The sequence below is a fragment of the Geotrypetes seraphini genome, chromosome 11 (assembly GCF_902459505.1).
Source record: "Geotrypetes seraphini chromosome 11, aGeoSer1.1, whole genome shotgun sequence".
Classification (NCBI taxonomy): domain Eukaryota; kingdom Metazoa; phylum Chordata; class Amphibia; order Gymnophiona; family Dermophiidae; genus Geotrypetes; species Geotrypetes seraphini.
The window spans coordinates 70,997,368-71,012,856 of NC_047094.1; the positions used below are offsets into that span (position 1 = coordinate 70,997,368).

Genomic DNA, 15,489 nt, shown 5'->3' on the forward strand with positions numbered 1-15,489 from the left:
CAGGCAAATGCGGATATTCGGGGATTGGTCTTGGGAGATTCCCATTTCAAACTGGCCGCGTTTGCGGATGATCTCTTGGTCTTTTTAACGGACCCGCAGCGATCCTTGCCCGTATTGTTGGAAAGTCTTCGGGAATATGGAGATTTCTCTGGCTTCGCCTTGAATTTAGCGAAATCTGAGGCACTGGCTTCCTCAGTTCATCTTCAGCGGTTTTGGGGGAATGGTTTCCCGTTGCGCTGGGCTGACTCTTCTTTTAGATATCTGGGGATCAGGCTGACTATGGATGTGGCCCAACTGTATCGTCTTAATATAGATAAACTCCTGGAGGAGACTAAACTGTTGCTAGCCAAATGGCAGGCGTTGCCGCTGTCACTTTTGGGAAGAATTCATTTATTTCGTATGGTTGTTTTCCCGAGGTGGCTTTATGTTCTTCAGACTCTTCCCCTTTCTTTGTTGCAGAAGGATATTCGTTCCCTCACCTCCCTATTGATCCGGTTTTGTTGGGGCGGACGTAGACCTAAACTGAAATGGTCTTTGTTGGTGGGGCCTGCCTACGGGGGTGGTTTGGGGGTGCCTGACATCAGGGTTTATAACCAGGCCTGTTTGCTTCGTCATATTAGTGATTGGGTGTTGGGTACCTCTTTTTATACGGATCTTTCCCTGGAGCGGGATCATTTCTATCCTCTTCATCTTTTGTATCTCCTTCATGCCCCGTTGTCTAAACTGCCGCGACCCTGTAAGCGTAGTATTTTGTTTCGGTCCCTGTGGACAGTGTGGCATCAAATCCTTCGGTTGTGGAATCAGGACTCTCATACTAGTGTATTTCTACCGTTGGCGGGGAATTTAGCTTTCCTTCCGGGGGTTGGACCTTCCGTGTTCGGTCGTTGGAGGGCGCGGGGGGTGGAACAGTTACGGCATGTTCTGCGGGATGATGGGTCTCTCTTACCGTATGCTGAGTTGGCGGGGAGGGGGGTCCCTGAGATTGGTCTTCCCTTTGCTTATTGTCAACTCAGTCACTATGTGGCTTCCCTCCAAGGGACTTCCTTGCGGGGGGATTTTGGGACCCAGCTCTGTACTTTTTTGGCTGCAGACCCTGATACTAGGGTCTCTATCTCTGCTCTGCATGGCCGGATCCTGGCTCTTTGTCCGCCTAGGGTTTTCCCTGATATTTTGGAGGCATGGCGGCGGGACTTGGGTAGGGACTTGGGGGACAATTTTATATTAAAAACCCTGACACGAACTGCGGGCTTGGTACATAGTGCTGAGTTACGTGAATGTCATTTTCGCACTGTCCTGAGGGCCTATGCTTCCCAGAGTCAGGCTTACCATATGGGTTGTATTGATTCTCAGTTATGCATCCGCTGTTCGGTGGAGGTAAATTCTTACTTTCATGGTATTTGGAGTTGTGAGGGGATTCAGACCTTCTGGACGGATATGGCCTCCTTTTTACAGGGCTTGTTGCAGACCCCTGTGCCAGTCTCCGTGCAGTCTATGCTGTTTGCCCATTTCTCATTCTTGGGTATGTACACTTCTTATGAAAAATTATTTCTTAGTAAATATTTTATTTTGGGGAAGAAATGTATCTTGTGTTGCTGGCTTTCTCCTGAGCCCCCTTCCTTTTGGCATTGGAGGAATCGCCTTCATGAACTTATGGGTTGGGAGGCCCGTTTGGCCTGTTCTTCTCGACGCCGGAGCAGAGACTTTGTTCACACTTGGACTCCGTATTTGAACATTTTGACTCCTGAGAGTTGTAGCCGTGTTTTGAATAGACTTCACCTTTGATTCTGTGTTTCTCAGTGTTTTTGCTGATCCCTGCCTCTGAGTTTTTGTATCTGTGGGGGGATGGGACGGGAGGGTGGGGGGTTGGGGTTTCTTTGCTGTGGGGTGGGGGTGAGGTGGGTCCGGGGAGGGCATAAGAGTCCAGCCCTCCGCGGTTGTTTGTTGAAAATGTATACCATGTTCTTCTTTCTGATGTATTTCTTTCTGCTTAATAAAATAGATTTGAACATAATAATGTAACTATGTTCATTTAGTAAGAATAACTGAAATCAGTAACTAGTTACTTTTCATCCCATGTAATTAGTAATGGTAACTAGCTACTTATTTTTACAGTAACTAGCACAGCACTGCTTCACAGAAACTGCCATCGTAAGTCAGTACCTAGTTTACTTAATGGTAAGCCATTGTTAAATAAAAACACATTTCATTTAAGAGTGAGGGATTACAATATTCACAGGAAGGGGTTTTTAGCAATGAGTGGTACACAGAAACTAATTTAATGCAGATTACAAGCTACATATGAATGTGCTAATCAGCATGTTGCTAGGTAATTAAAAGTCTCACTTTCTCTTCAGAGTCTATTTAAGGTTAGAAGTGAGGCTTTAATAGTTGAGAGCAATCTTCTGTTGTAATATCTTCCAACCAGACACACCATGTAACATTCCCCCAGTGAGACATGCTACAACTTGTGGTCCACACACTTTCCCCTTAATATTCACTCTGTATAGTGAGACATTCCCTGCATTACTCACTCTCTCCCCAGTGAGACAGGCTATGCCGTATGGTTAAGGTGACCATACGTCCCGTTTTCAACGGGACAGTCCCGTTTTTTTGATCCCCTGTCCCGTTGTCCCCACACACAGCTTCGGGACGCCAAAATGTCCCGTTTTCAGGGACAGCATCCCGAAGCTGTGCCTGGGGACAAAGGCACAGGCGATCGCTTCCACTCCCTGCCGTGCCTGATTCCACCCCCCTCGGTCCACCGCCGCTGCTGCTTGCCAAGCCTCTCTCCAGCGCCGATTCAAACCACCCCCACCCGGTCCGCTGCCGCTGCTTGCCGTCCAGAATCCTTCTTCCCGTGATTGGCTGGCCCGGAACTTCCTCTCCGACATCAGAATTGACATCGGGAAGAAGGATTCTGGATGGCAAGCAGCGGCAGCAGACCAGGGGTGGTGGAATCGGGCGCGGTAGGGAGGGCACATGCAGCAACCAGTGTGGGAAGGGACTAGGAGAGAATGTGCTGTTTTGGCATCTGGAGAGGAGACAAACGTGGCTTGGAAAATCAACATAGGGAAGGATCCCTCAGCTGCAGGCCATGCAGATCATTTTTCAGGCCTGCCAAGGGCCAAATCCAGTCCACAGATGAAGTTTTACTGATTTTTTTTCTGTCAAATCTCAGCAAGCAAATAAGTTTATTTTCACTACTTGAGTTATACACAGTCTAAGTAATTTGTCGGAGGAGTAAGCTTTGACCCTGGCCAGTTAGGTTCAGTTCCTAGTGAAGGTTTTTGTGACCTTGGGCAAGTCACCTAACCTCCATTTCCCAGGTACAAAATTTAGATTGTGAACCCTCTCGAGATAGAATACCTGCATATAATGTGTACAGGACTACATAAGTCTAGTAGCACTATAGGGTTTGGAGGGCTTTGGGGGAGGTAGGCAGGCAGGCAGGCAGGCAGGCTGGCTTTGGGGGAGGTAGGCAGGCAGGCAGGCTGGCTTTGGGGGAAGGGGTGGGACAAAGGCTGGAAGGCAGTGAGGGGGGACATAGGAAAGGAGGGAGGAAGGAAGGAAGGAGAGAAAAAGGCAGAGAAAGGGGGGTGGGTTGTAAGTAGAAGAAAGACTAGAGAGATAAAGGCCTGGACCAAAGAGGAAAGACAGGAGGCAGAAGCAGGACTATGGGAGGTGCAGACAGAGGGGGAGAGACCCTGAGGAAGAGCAGAGAGAGGCAAGATCATAACAGAGGAGGGAAAGAGAGGGAGACCCAGAACAAAGGTGAACTGACATTGGATCTGGGAGCACTAAGGAAATAGGAAGGGGCACTAAGGACATAGGAAGGAGGCGCTGGGGACACTAAGGACATAGGAAGGAAGGAGGGAGAGAATAGAAAGGGACAATTGTTGGGCCTGAGTGCAGAAAGAAATAAATGAAAGAAAGGATGCACAGTCTGAAGGAAACGCAACCAGAGACTCATGAAATAACCAGACAACAAAGATAGGAAAAATGATTTTATTTTCAATTTAGTGATCAAAATGTGTCAGCTTTGAGAATTTATATCTGCTGTCTATATTTTGCACTATATTTGTCTATTTTTCTATAGTTACTGAGGTGACATCTTTGAAAACCCCCCAAATATAAATGATAATTAACATTTTCTCTGCGTATAGGGTGCTTTATGTTTTTTTTTATTTTATGGTTACCATTATGAAATAATAAGATATTGGGGTGGGGCTGGGCAGGATTGGGGATGGGAATGAATATTAATAGGTGTCCCAATTTGATGAAAAAAATAAATGGTCACGTTACGTATGGTGCACACACACATTTCTCTTAGCATTCACTCTGCACAATGAGACATCCCCTGCCGTACTCACACTCTTCCAGTAACATTCACACTCTCCCTGTGAGACATCCCTTGTAGTATTCACCCTTTCCCTTTAGCACTCAGTCTCCCCAGTGAACCAACCCTTGCAGTACTCACACTGTCCCAGTAGCACTCCCTCTCCCATTGACACACCTCCTGAGGTACTCACACTTTCCCTGCTAAGGTTGGTCATAGTCCATTGGCCTGAAGAGTTCATACTCCCTCTCTGTGACTTTCAGTCTCTGATCTACTGTCCTTTGTTTCCTGCAGAAGCGGACAGAGAATGAGAAGATGCAGGAACTAAAGATACATCTGGATGAGGGGGAGAATCTGTATGAGGTGAGACATATGAATTGCTGCTGCTGGGTCAGACCAGTGGTCCATCGTGCCCAGCAGACCGCTCCCACGGTGGCCCTTAGGTTAAAGATCAGTGCCCTAATTGAGTCTAGCCTTACTTGCATACATTCTGGGTCAGCAGGAACTTATCTAACTGTGTCTTGAATCCCTGGAGGGTGTTTTCCCCTATAACAGCCTCCGGAAGAGCGTTCCAGTTTTCCACCACTCTTTGGGTGAAGAAGAACTTCCTTACATTTGTACGGAATCTATCCCCTTTTAACTTTAGAGAGTGCCTTCTCGTTCTCTCTACCTTGGAGAGGGTGAACAACCTGTCTTTATCTACTAAGTCTATTCCCTTCATTATCTTGAATGTTTCGATCATGTCCCCTCTCAGTCTCTTTTCAAGGGAGAAGAGGCCCAGTTTCTCTAATCTCCTACCGTACGGCAACTCCTCCAGCCCCTTAACCATTTTAGTCGCTCTTCTCTGGACCCTTTCGAGTAGTACAAAGTCCTTCTTCATGTACGGTGACCAGTGCTGGACGCAGTATTCTAGGTGAGGGCATGCCATGGCCCGGTACATCGGCATGATAACCTTCTCCGATCTGTTTGTGATCCCATTCTTAATCATTCCTAGCATTCTGTTTAGCCTTTTTGCTGCTGCCGCACATTCTGCGGACGGCTTCAATGACTTGAGTACAAGTACTCCCAAGTCTCTTTCCTGGGGGGGTCTCTCCAAGTACTGCACCGGATATCCTGTATTCGTGTATAAGATTTTTGTTGCTGACATGCATCACCTTACACTTATCCACATTAAACCTCATTTGCCATGTCACAACCCATTCCTCTAGCGTGTTTATGTCATATTGCAGGTCGTCACAATCTATCTGTGTCTTCAATACTCTGAATAACTTTGTATCATCTGCAAATTTAATCACCTCGCTCGTCGTACCAATTTCCAGGTTGTTTATAAATATGTTGAAGAACACGGGCCCAAGCACAGAAACCTGCAGCACTCCACTCGTGATGCTTTTCCAGTCCGAGTATTGTCCATTCACCCCCAACCAGTTTTTAATCCACTTGAGTATATCACCCTCGATTCCAAGGCTCGCAATTTTTCAAAGTAGTCATTCATGTGGACCTTGTTGAACACCTTCTGAAAATCTAGATATGCAATGTTGACCGGGTCACCCTTGTCTATCTGCCTGTTTACTCCCTCAAAGAAGTGCAGTAAGTTCGTCAATCAAGATCTTCCTCTGTTGAAGCCGTGCTGGCTGGTCCTCATCAGATTGTGTCTGTCAAGGTGATCAATGATGCAGTCCTTTATCAGTGCCTCTACCATCTTTCCAGGTACCGAGGTCAGACTCACTGGTCTGTAGTTTCCCAGATCTCCCCTTGAACCTTTCTTGAAGATCGGCGTAACATTTACCACTTTCCAGTCTTCCGGAATCCTTCCTGATTTGATCGATATATTGGCTATTAGTTGAAGCAGTTAAGCTATAAACCCTTTCAGTTCCTTGCTTACCCTCGGATAGATACCGTCCGGTTCCGGGGATTTATCATTTTTAAGTGTATCAATCTGCCTGCATACCTCTTCTAGACTGACCGTCAACCCTGTCAGTTTCCCGTCTTCGTTCCTGCGTATAGCCTGTCGGCTTCTGGTATATTGTATATATCCTCTTCAGTAAATACAGTCGCAAAAAAATGTGTTCAGTTTGTCAGCGATGGCTTTGTCCTTCTTTAGTACTCCCTTTATTCCATGGTCATCCAACGGCCCCACCGTTTCCTTCGCAGGTCGTTTCCTCTTAATATATCGAAAGAACAGCTTGAAGTTTTTTGCCTCCTTGGCTATTTTTTCCTTGTAGTCTCTTTTGGCCCCTCTTACCGCCTTATGGCACCTGCTTTGATGTTGTTTGTGGTTTTTCCAGTTTTCGTCCATTTTTGACCTTTTCCATTCCTTAAACGAAGTCTTGTCTCTAATTGCTTCCTTCACCGCTACATTGAGCCACGCATGTTCCTTGTTCTTTTTCCTCTTGGATCCCTTGTTGATATGCAGTATATATAGATTTTGTGCCTCGGTGACTGTGTCCTTCAAAAGGGACCATGCTTGCTCTAGCATTTTTACAGTACTTATCCTCTTCTTAATCTTCATCCCCACCATGATTCTCATCTATTCGTAATTCCCTTTTCGGAAGTTCAGTGCTGTGACAGTCATTCTGGATCAATGTTTTGCCCCTGTGTTCTTGTTGTTGTGATCACTGTTTCCCAGCATCCTTTCTAGTTCTACACCTTTTTGTCCTACTCTGTCACTGCAGTATAGCTCATATCCCAGTAGCACAGTGTCCCAGATGTTTTCCTCGTTCCACCATGTTTCCGTGATGCCAATGATGTCAAGGTTATCTTTTTGTGCCATAGCTTCCAATTCCCCCATCTTATTCCTTAGGCTCCTTGCGTTCGTGCACATACACTTGAGTTTGCGGCCTTTTACTTTCTTGCATTTCCTTCCCTCTTGTGTCCCTTTCGATCCATCAGGATTTCTATCTTGCCCATGATCTGGTGAGTCTTTCCCGCAATCTTCCTACACAGTATCCTCTAGGTATACAGTTTCCCGAACCACCGACTCTTGGTCAACAGTCAGCATCCCCCTTCTTCCTAGTTTAAAAACTTCTCAATTTCTCGCTTGATGTTGCTTGCAAGTAGCCTCGTTCCATCTCCGCTGAGGTGGAGTCCATCTTCCTGTATAGCTTGCTCTTCCCCCAGAACGTCTTCCAGTTGCGCACAAAGTTGAATCCCTCTTCCTCACACCAGCGCCTCATCCATGTGTTGACTGCTTGCAGCTCCGTCTGCCTCTTCCTGTTGGCCCTGGATACCGGCAGGATCTCCAAGAATGCTACCCTCGGTGTTCTGGTCTTCAGCTTCCTTCCTAGCATCCAGAACTGGTCCTTCAGTGTTTCCTGCCGTATCATCCCCGTCTGAACTGTCGATGATCCTGTCGATATGGCTCACTATATCTTCTACCTTGGCTCCTGGTAGGCAGGTCACCAGCTGATCCTATATTCCTCCCGCTATGTGTCTGTCGACTTGTCTGATGATGGAGTCCCCCACGACGATCGCTGTCCTTTCTATCTTCTCCTGTCTCTCTAGCCACAGGTCCATGTCCCCAGTGTATGTCCATCTCTCCAGCCGTAGGTCCATGTTCTCTGTGCACTTCCATCTTCCCTCATCCTGGCATTGGCTTGCACTGGACTCGTCTTCCTGCGGGTTCCATCCACCTTTCCAGGTCTCACTGCTGTGTCACCTATTCCTTCCTTGTGGTTGTCCTCCAGGTGGTCCTCACTCACTGTAGATGTATCTTGGCTGTTCCACTGTTGGTGATTTTCCATGGCCTCCCTGTATGCCTCCTCGATGAACTTTTCTAACTCCCTGACTTCTTCTTCATTGGTTTCCTTTGTCATGAAGTTTTCTGCCTCTCTGTCCTCCTTCTCCACTGCTCAAAGTGCTTCTAGTTCTATTATTATTCCCTCCAGGAGTCTGACTTGCTTCATCAGGTCCTCCAGTTCCTCGCATCGAGTGCATACATAAGACCGCCTCCCAGAGGGAAGGTAGTCATACATATGGCAAACGGTGCAGAAAACTGGGTAGCTCAACATTCTGCTTCTGTCTGCTGCTTCCATTGCTGTCTGCTTGCCGGTCTGCTGTCTGAAGTGGCTTCTCCCTGTTTCCCTATATGCCTTCTCATACTTTGTCTGAAGTGGCTTCTCCTTGTGTAGGAATCTGTGTAGCATCCTTGGTGTTACTGTGAAGTCCCTCTCCTGATTTTAAACCTGCTACTCTTGTTGCTTGTGTGTGTCCTCTGTGTCTGCTGTGATTGCCCTCTGCTACTACTGAATTTGTTTATCTACTGCTTGTCTGTCCTGTTGCCCTTGTGGTACTTGCCTGTGTAGGTATCCTTCCCTAGTGTTTCTTCTTTCTTAAGGCCCTTCGAAAAGATGCTCTCGCTAATGCGAACACCTGTAATGCTCGCCTTCGACATGCGCCGTTGGCCCTTCCCCTTTTAAAGGGAAGCTCTGGATCTGAGTTCTTCTGACGTCGGAGAGGTAGGCGGAGCTACCTCTTGCCGCTGCCCCTCACTCTCTTCTGCCTTCTCTGACTCTGTCCCCTCCTTCTTTACTCCTCTTCTCTCCTGCCTCCCGACTCTCCTGCTGCTTGCCCGGCTGTCTGGGCACATTTGGCATTTCGGCATACAGAGATCAGACACAGACAAGAGGGATCTTGGATGAAAGTAGCAATTTTATAACACTACACGATGGAAGCATATATTATAAGAACATCTTGGTGTCCAAATCGCACTATAAAATACTTGTGTAACCCTGTATTGGCAAACCTTTTTTGTGGTCATAGTTACAACAGCTACAGACCTGGCATAACTGCAGTTGTGTAAATGCAGAAGGAATGTGCATAACTTACAGTATTCTGCAGCTCCGTTCACATGTGCACCCCCACTTTCAGTTTCATGCTATAGCAATTATATATGCCCTTAAAAAGGACAGCATGTAGAGTGTTTACACACATAAGTGCTAATTTTCTCTACATTTACGTGAGCAACGAGTATGTAACCCAGGGCACAGCTACCATTGAGAGAAATGTCCAGGGCTGACCAATGGTAGGTTGCACCTCCCCCGTCCTACCCCATACCCAGGTTGAACATCGAACCAGCTCTCCCCCTTCCCAGGTCCATCATCACTCCTGCTCTCCCTCCCTGGCCACCAGTCTTCCACACATGGCAGAGAGCACTGAAACCTACCTCGCTGGGATCTTTCCTGTGCATGTTCTGCCCACATGAAGTTGAATCAGAGAGATGGGACATGCACAGGGAGGGTTCCACTGGCCAAAGGGACATAGAGAAGAGATACTTCCCCATGTTCAGTATCTCTTCTCTATGTCCCTAATCCCTCCCCTTTTGTCCATTATTGCCTCTCTTTATCCCTGTCCTTATGTTTTCTCTGCCTTTGGTCTACCAGAGAGAGGAGAGAAATGCTGAGAGATGCACTGGGAAAGAAATGAGGAATTAATAGAGAAGCAGGGAAAGGAAAGATTAGATATAGACACTAATAGGTTGTGAGAGGAAAAGAGGCTGAGGGAAGAGATATGGACTATGAAAGGGAAAACAAAACTGAGGCGAATGCAAGCTTGGGGGGCATGGGATGTGATACAAAGTTAAGTGGGTAAGGGTTGGGCTGCAACATGAGGACAGAGAGAGAAACTCTGTGAGATTGATAGGGGAGACAGGCTGAGAAAAGGGTTCTGAGAAGAGAAAGGATATAGTTGGAGGGAGGAAGCACTAAGGGATAAAGAAAGGGATAGAAGTAGCAGAAGGGGTGAAACTAGGAAGAAAAAATAAGAACAAGCAACAAGATCATTTTTAGTGCTTTATCAGCCACTCCCCACAATTGAGTGAGTCCAAGAACCACTGGGTGTGAAATTGGGCTGGATATGTTTTGGGAGCTGCTGGTATCTGCCCTTTTCTTCAAGCCTTGCAGGTATTTCATTAGAAGGGAAAGGGGAGGAAGTTGTGGAAAGATGGAATACCGTGAACTGAAAAATCTCCCTTTTAAAACTTACTTTCTCTTGGTACCTAACCAATAACCAATAACCTAAACAATGGAAAATTCCTCACTAATAATGGTCATATTATAATAACCCCAAATCCAAAAAATCATAAAGAATCACCAACATCAGTAACCAACTACAGACCAGTAGCATCCATCCCATTTATTGTAAAAATCATGGACTGAATGGTACATACCCAACTGATGGAATATCTCGACCAGTTCTCTCTCTTGCATGAAACTCAATCTGGTTTTAGGCCTCTGTTTAGCACTGAGATAGTAATTGCGGCTATCTTGGACAATGTGTGCTACTTGTTTAGTAACGGCCTCAATGCCCTAATCATGCAATTTGACATGAGCTCTGCCTTCGACTTGGTGGACCATGGGAAACTATTACAATGCTTAAATGCAATTAGAATCAGAGGAGAGGTATTAAACTGGTTTCGAGATTTCCTTATATCACGTACCTACCCTGTTTCCCCGATGGTAAGACACTGTCTTATTTTTTTTGGAAGGCCAAAATATGCTCTAGGGCTTATATTCGGGGGGATGCCTTGTTTACATTTTTTTCTAAAAAGGGGGGGCTGTCTTATTTGACGGCTGAAGAATCGGTCGGCCGAAAAATCGTACCGTGTATGGCCAGCTTTATCCATCATACCATATATTGTACCATTTAATGTCCCCAATGTTCTCCATCAGGGAAACACAGTAAAGAGATTATTCTGTAGTGCAGCATCAGAGGGGACTTGACAATGTGAAACCATTGTTTATATACCGTATGCATTTTAAACAGGCTTTATATACAGTAAGTGGTATTGCTCACAGCAAAAGAAACCTGTCTGCGTGTCTCACTTTTGGATGTTCTGGCCGTGAACAAACTCCTGCAGTCTCCGTTAGGGAGGGATGAGGGAAGCTGCCTGTGTTTCCTTGCGCGGAGTCACGTGCGCGCGCTGCAGTCCTGTCACTTCCTCCTCTTCACTTCATGACGAGGCGCGGCACGAGTCATGGAGGCAAATACGGTAGACGGAGGGACCACACGGAGTCACCCACCGTACCACCCGATTCGGGTAAGCGCAGGTATCGGTGGGTGGCTTATTTGCGGGGGGGTGCCTTATTTTACATTTTTTTCTAAAAAGGGGGGGGGGCTGTCTTATTTGATGGCCCTGCCTTATCATCGGGGAAACAGGGTACCAAGTCCGTTTTAATTACGATCTCTCTGATACATGGAGCAATCCATTTGGCGTGCCACAGGATCACCATTATCCCCACTGCTCTTCAATGTTTACATGGCCTCATTGGGTGTGCAATTGTCCCAACTGGGGATAAAACTATTTAGCTACGCTGATGACTTCACAATAATTATCCCATTTACTAACTTTATCTCAGAAGTCACCCCCAAACCAACAACCAACAGATTCAGGAGAACCTCATATCCAAACTTTGTTTCTCCACCGGTTAGAGGTTGTAAATTTAAAAGTCATCACCAGCATCTTTTCTCACATCAAGCAGCATTATGGGGTAAAGACCTGGAACAACTGCTCGTGCCTACTACCTATAGGGAATTCAAGAAACGCCTAAAAACACATCTGTTCCTGAAGTACTTAGGTAACTGATCTATACAATTTTAGTCCTCAACAAATGATCTTTAGAACTGTTATTCACTAACTCTGAACTTTGTTTAGTCCACTCGAACTGTAATACCTTTTAATCATTGTAAACCGCATAGAACTTCACGGTCCTGCGGTATATAAACTGTTATTATTATTTATTCTGATACTGAGAGAAGCTATTGTCAGAGATTGAACTGATGGAGAATGAAACGTAGCACTATGCCCATTCCTCACAAAATATAAAATATTATTCCCTTACTCGTACATTCCACAGGGGGTGAAAGTGGTGGGAGCACTGGGCTTTGTGAACCTAAAGAACCAGTACAGCAGCAGGAAGAAGTAACAGAAGACCATTGGCAGTGTTGGGGGTTAGGGAGAAGGGACACGCTGTCTCACAAACTCTGTGTGTTTCCTGGCTTGGCTCCCTGGCTTTCTTCTTGCTTAACTGCTGAATTCTTGCTTTCCTCTTTCCTCTTGGTAAAACTCCACAACCACCTCTGAGGTTTCAACTCTCCTTGAGCTGCATGCTTGTTTCTTGACCACTGCAGCAATATCCTGCAAGCAGATGAGAACAGTGGATTAGTACAGTGGTCTCAAACTCGCAGCCCGCCAGGTACTATTTTGCGTCCCAAGGTCTGCACTAGTGCTGCCCGCTCTTTGTAGCATCCTCTGGCTTCCCCCTGGCCTCCCGCTCTTACCTTCAGATAATTACCGTAGCCTGCAGAGAGGATTGCCAGTGCTGTAGTGATCCTTGAAGGCTGCTGTCGTCCTAAGCAGCACGTTCCCTCTGCCACGATCCTGCCCCTGACGTCAGAGGAGGGGCAGGACGCGGCTGAGGGAACGTGCTGCAGAGGACGAAGGCAGCCTGCAAGGAATGCTACAGCGCCAGCAATCCTTTCTGCAGGCTGCGGTAATTAGTTGAAACTAAGACCGGAAGGCCAGGGAGGAAGGTGGAGGACACTGCAAAGAAGGGGGGAACATGCAGGCCTTCGGGGGGGGGGGGGTGAGATTTATAAACTATAAAGAGTTATGCCTCATGCATAATTGTCATTTCTTTAATTAGACATTAACTATTTTTTTCTGCAGCCCTCCAAATACCTACAAATCCAAAATGTGGCCATGCAAAGGGTTTGAGTTTGAGACCACTGGTTTAATATGAGTGCTTGTTCCTATGCCCCGAGCGGCTGGAACATGTTCTTCCACTAAGCATGTAATCTTTTAGGTTTCAAACTTTGATCCTTGTTGGGCTTCCAGAGCTTAGGGTGAGCAGGTGGCAAATAATCTGATATTGACTCTGCAGGCTATTGGAATCTGTGCGTGCTAGGGGAAATGCTGTAGTGCAAAAGGGGATGGGGAACCCAGACCATGTGCCTGGAGCCAGGGAGAATAGAGCAGGAAAATAATTCAAGGCTGTAGTGAAGGGGAAGTCACAAATTGAAGATGAGTTAAATCTATAAAGAAAAGTAAATTTCACCTATAGAGGAGAAAGAGAAATGAGAATCAGTAAAGGAATGGCCACTGGGATGGCCAAATTTGCATGGAATGGCAACTAGCTAGGGAAAAGTGTACTGGAGCTTGCTGGGGAGCAGAGGGAAATAGAAGGCTTGATCAAAGTAAAATGAGAAACAGAACAGGCTAAAAAGACTTACCCCCTCTTTTACAAAACTGCGATAGCAGTTGCTAGCACAGGGAGCTACGCTGAATGGCCCACGCTGCTCTTGACGCTCATAGGAACTCAATGAGCGTCGGGACCAGCACAGGCGATTCAGCACGGTTACCCGCTCTAGAAACTGCTATCGCAGTTTCATAAAAGGAGGCCTTAGGGAGTGAAGCAGGTAAATAGCTATTCTAGTGCAATGTGTGTAGGAGTCCTGAACCCGCAAGTTGATTGCAGAAGAATGCCATAATATCTTTCAACTCTGCCCCCTTCCATGGGCTGAGCCATCTTCCCTCAGCTTTCCCTTCTGCAAGCAAGTTGAGAAGGTGCCTTTCTGATCTGCTCTGATGTTCTGGGGTTTTGTTTTTGGATCTGAATTTTGAGGCTTGGTGCCAAAAGGTTCCCACTAAACTGAGACTTCTGCCTGAGAGAAGATGCAAACTCACTATGCAGAAGTGTACTGCTAGCAGGATCAACCTTCAAAGATACATGTCTAGCCAGTCTACTTTAATATTGTTTGAAGCTCGGGGTCCGTTCCCCTAGTAGCTTGCTTACATCTCTGATTTATCAGGAGTCTGAGTGCAGGCTGTTTGGCCCTATGTCCATCTGACTGCATTTTCTCTCCGTCATAGTGTGAGAATTAGAGGAGGTTGAGGCATAGATCAGTCCGACTGACAGCCCAAAGACCACAGATTGTAGAGTTAATTTGAGGCAGAAATCTTCTCCAGTATCCCAGCTGCACTTCTGAGTTGAAGCAAGCAGGCACCTCAAGGCACAGTGAGTATGGCTATTACAGCCTATGGAGAAAATTGGCAGAGTCTGAATTTGGCATTTTGGGAGTTTCTGGGGCCAGGTATAGGGTCCCCTCACCCAGAAAGCTGTTTTTTCAATGTTTTAACTTTTGGCGCTAAAATTGCTGCTAAGGTGGCCATCTTGGATTTCCTAATTTTATTTAAAAGGCCTCTATCTACCTCAAAACCCCTCAATTTGTATTAAATTTTATAGAGATGGACTCCTCAGACCTTTCTACTGCTATATCATGCCAGATTTTTGCTGGATGGTAAGCTGAGGAATGTCCATGTATTGCATGCCACAAGGCATGCAAGGGGGACAGGTGCATTGTGCACAGCCTCTTCTGATACCTCAAGGGTTGGAGATCTGCTGGGGGCTGGTTTCTGAGGAAAACGAGCTCTCAAAGAAGGCATTGATGAAATGCAGATACGTGGACGCCTTAGAGCCCCAGAGGAGTGATAGTGAATTCCTGCGGGGTCTTTTAGGCCTTCTGTACTGGGCTTTACCCCTGATTTTGTGAGTCTGATGTAGAAAGCCTATTTAAACTGTGGGGGGTCCTCCTGTACCAGCTGCAAGTGTGTCTGGGGCAGCACCTCTAGGGATTCTCTTGCAGACCACACTTCCCCCTGGAAAAAGATCTTGACTCAGTTCAGGGGGCTAGTCAGTGAAATACTGGGATGATTGGGAGTCTGGATCTATGCCTTTGTTGTCCCAGGGAACAGCTTATCTCCTGGGAAATTAAAGCTGTCAGTTGGAAAGCAGCAGTCAAGAGGCAGTGGTAGCCCTTGACTAGGGAGAAGACCCCATAGTGCGTCACCTTTTTAAGGCTACAGCACTCCTGGAAATAATTTCATACTCACTGTAGAAATTAAAATTGGAATCCCAGCAAGCTTCAAATTCTCAGCACTCAGTTATGAGTGGTTCCAAACCTCAGACTGCATTTTTTCCCACACATCCTGACATCACCATGTTAATCAAGGAGCATTGAGATGCCCCCAGAAGGCTCTCTATGTGTAGATAAGACTATATCAAAGCTCTATCCCATGGCTCCGGAATTCCAGCAGCTGTTTGCGCAGCCTAAAGTGGATTCACTGGTAGTGTAGATTACCAAGCGTACCTCGTTGCCTA

The 15,489-nt window shown here is 46.5% G+C and overlaps 1 protein-coding gene across 2 annotated transcripts in view; it reads left to right on the forward strand.

Annotated features, from left to right (window-relative positions):
• Positions 1-15,489, forward strand: part of CD79A (CD79a molecule) — a 70,365-nt gene that overhangs the window by 44,293 nt on the left and 10,583 nt on the right. For both annotated transcript variants that reach the window (XM_033914543.1, XM_033914541.1), the window contains exon 4: positions 4,631-4,699. In XM_033914543.1, the coding sequence (XP_033770434.1) occupies positions 4,631-4,699 (69 nt within the window). The remainder of the gene's footprint in view (positions 1-4,630; positions 4,700-15,489) is intronic.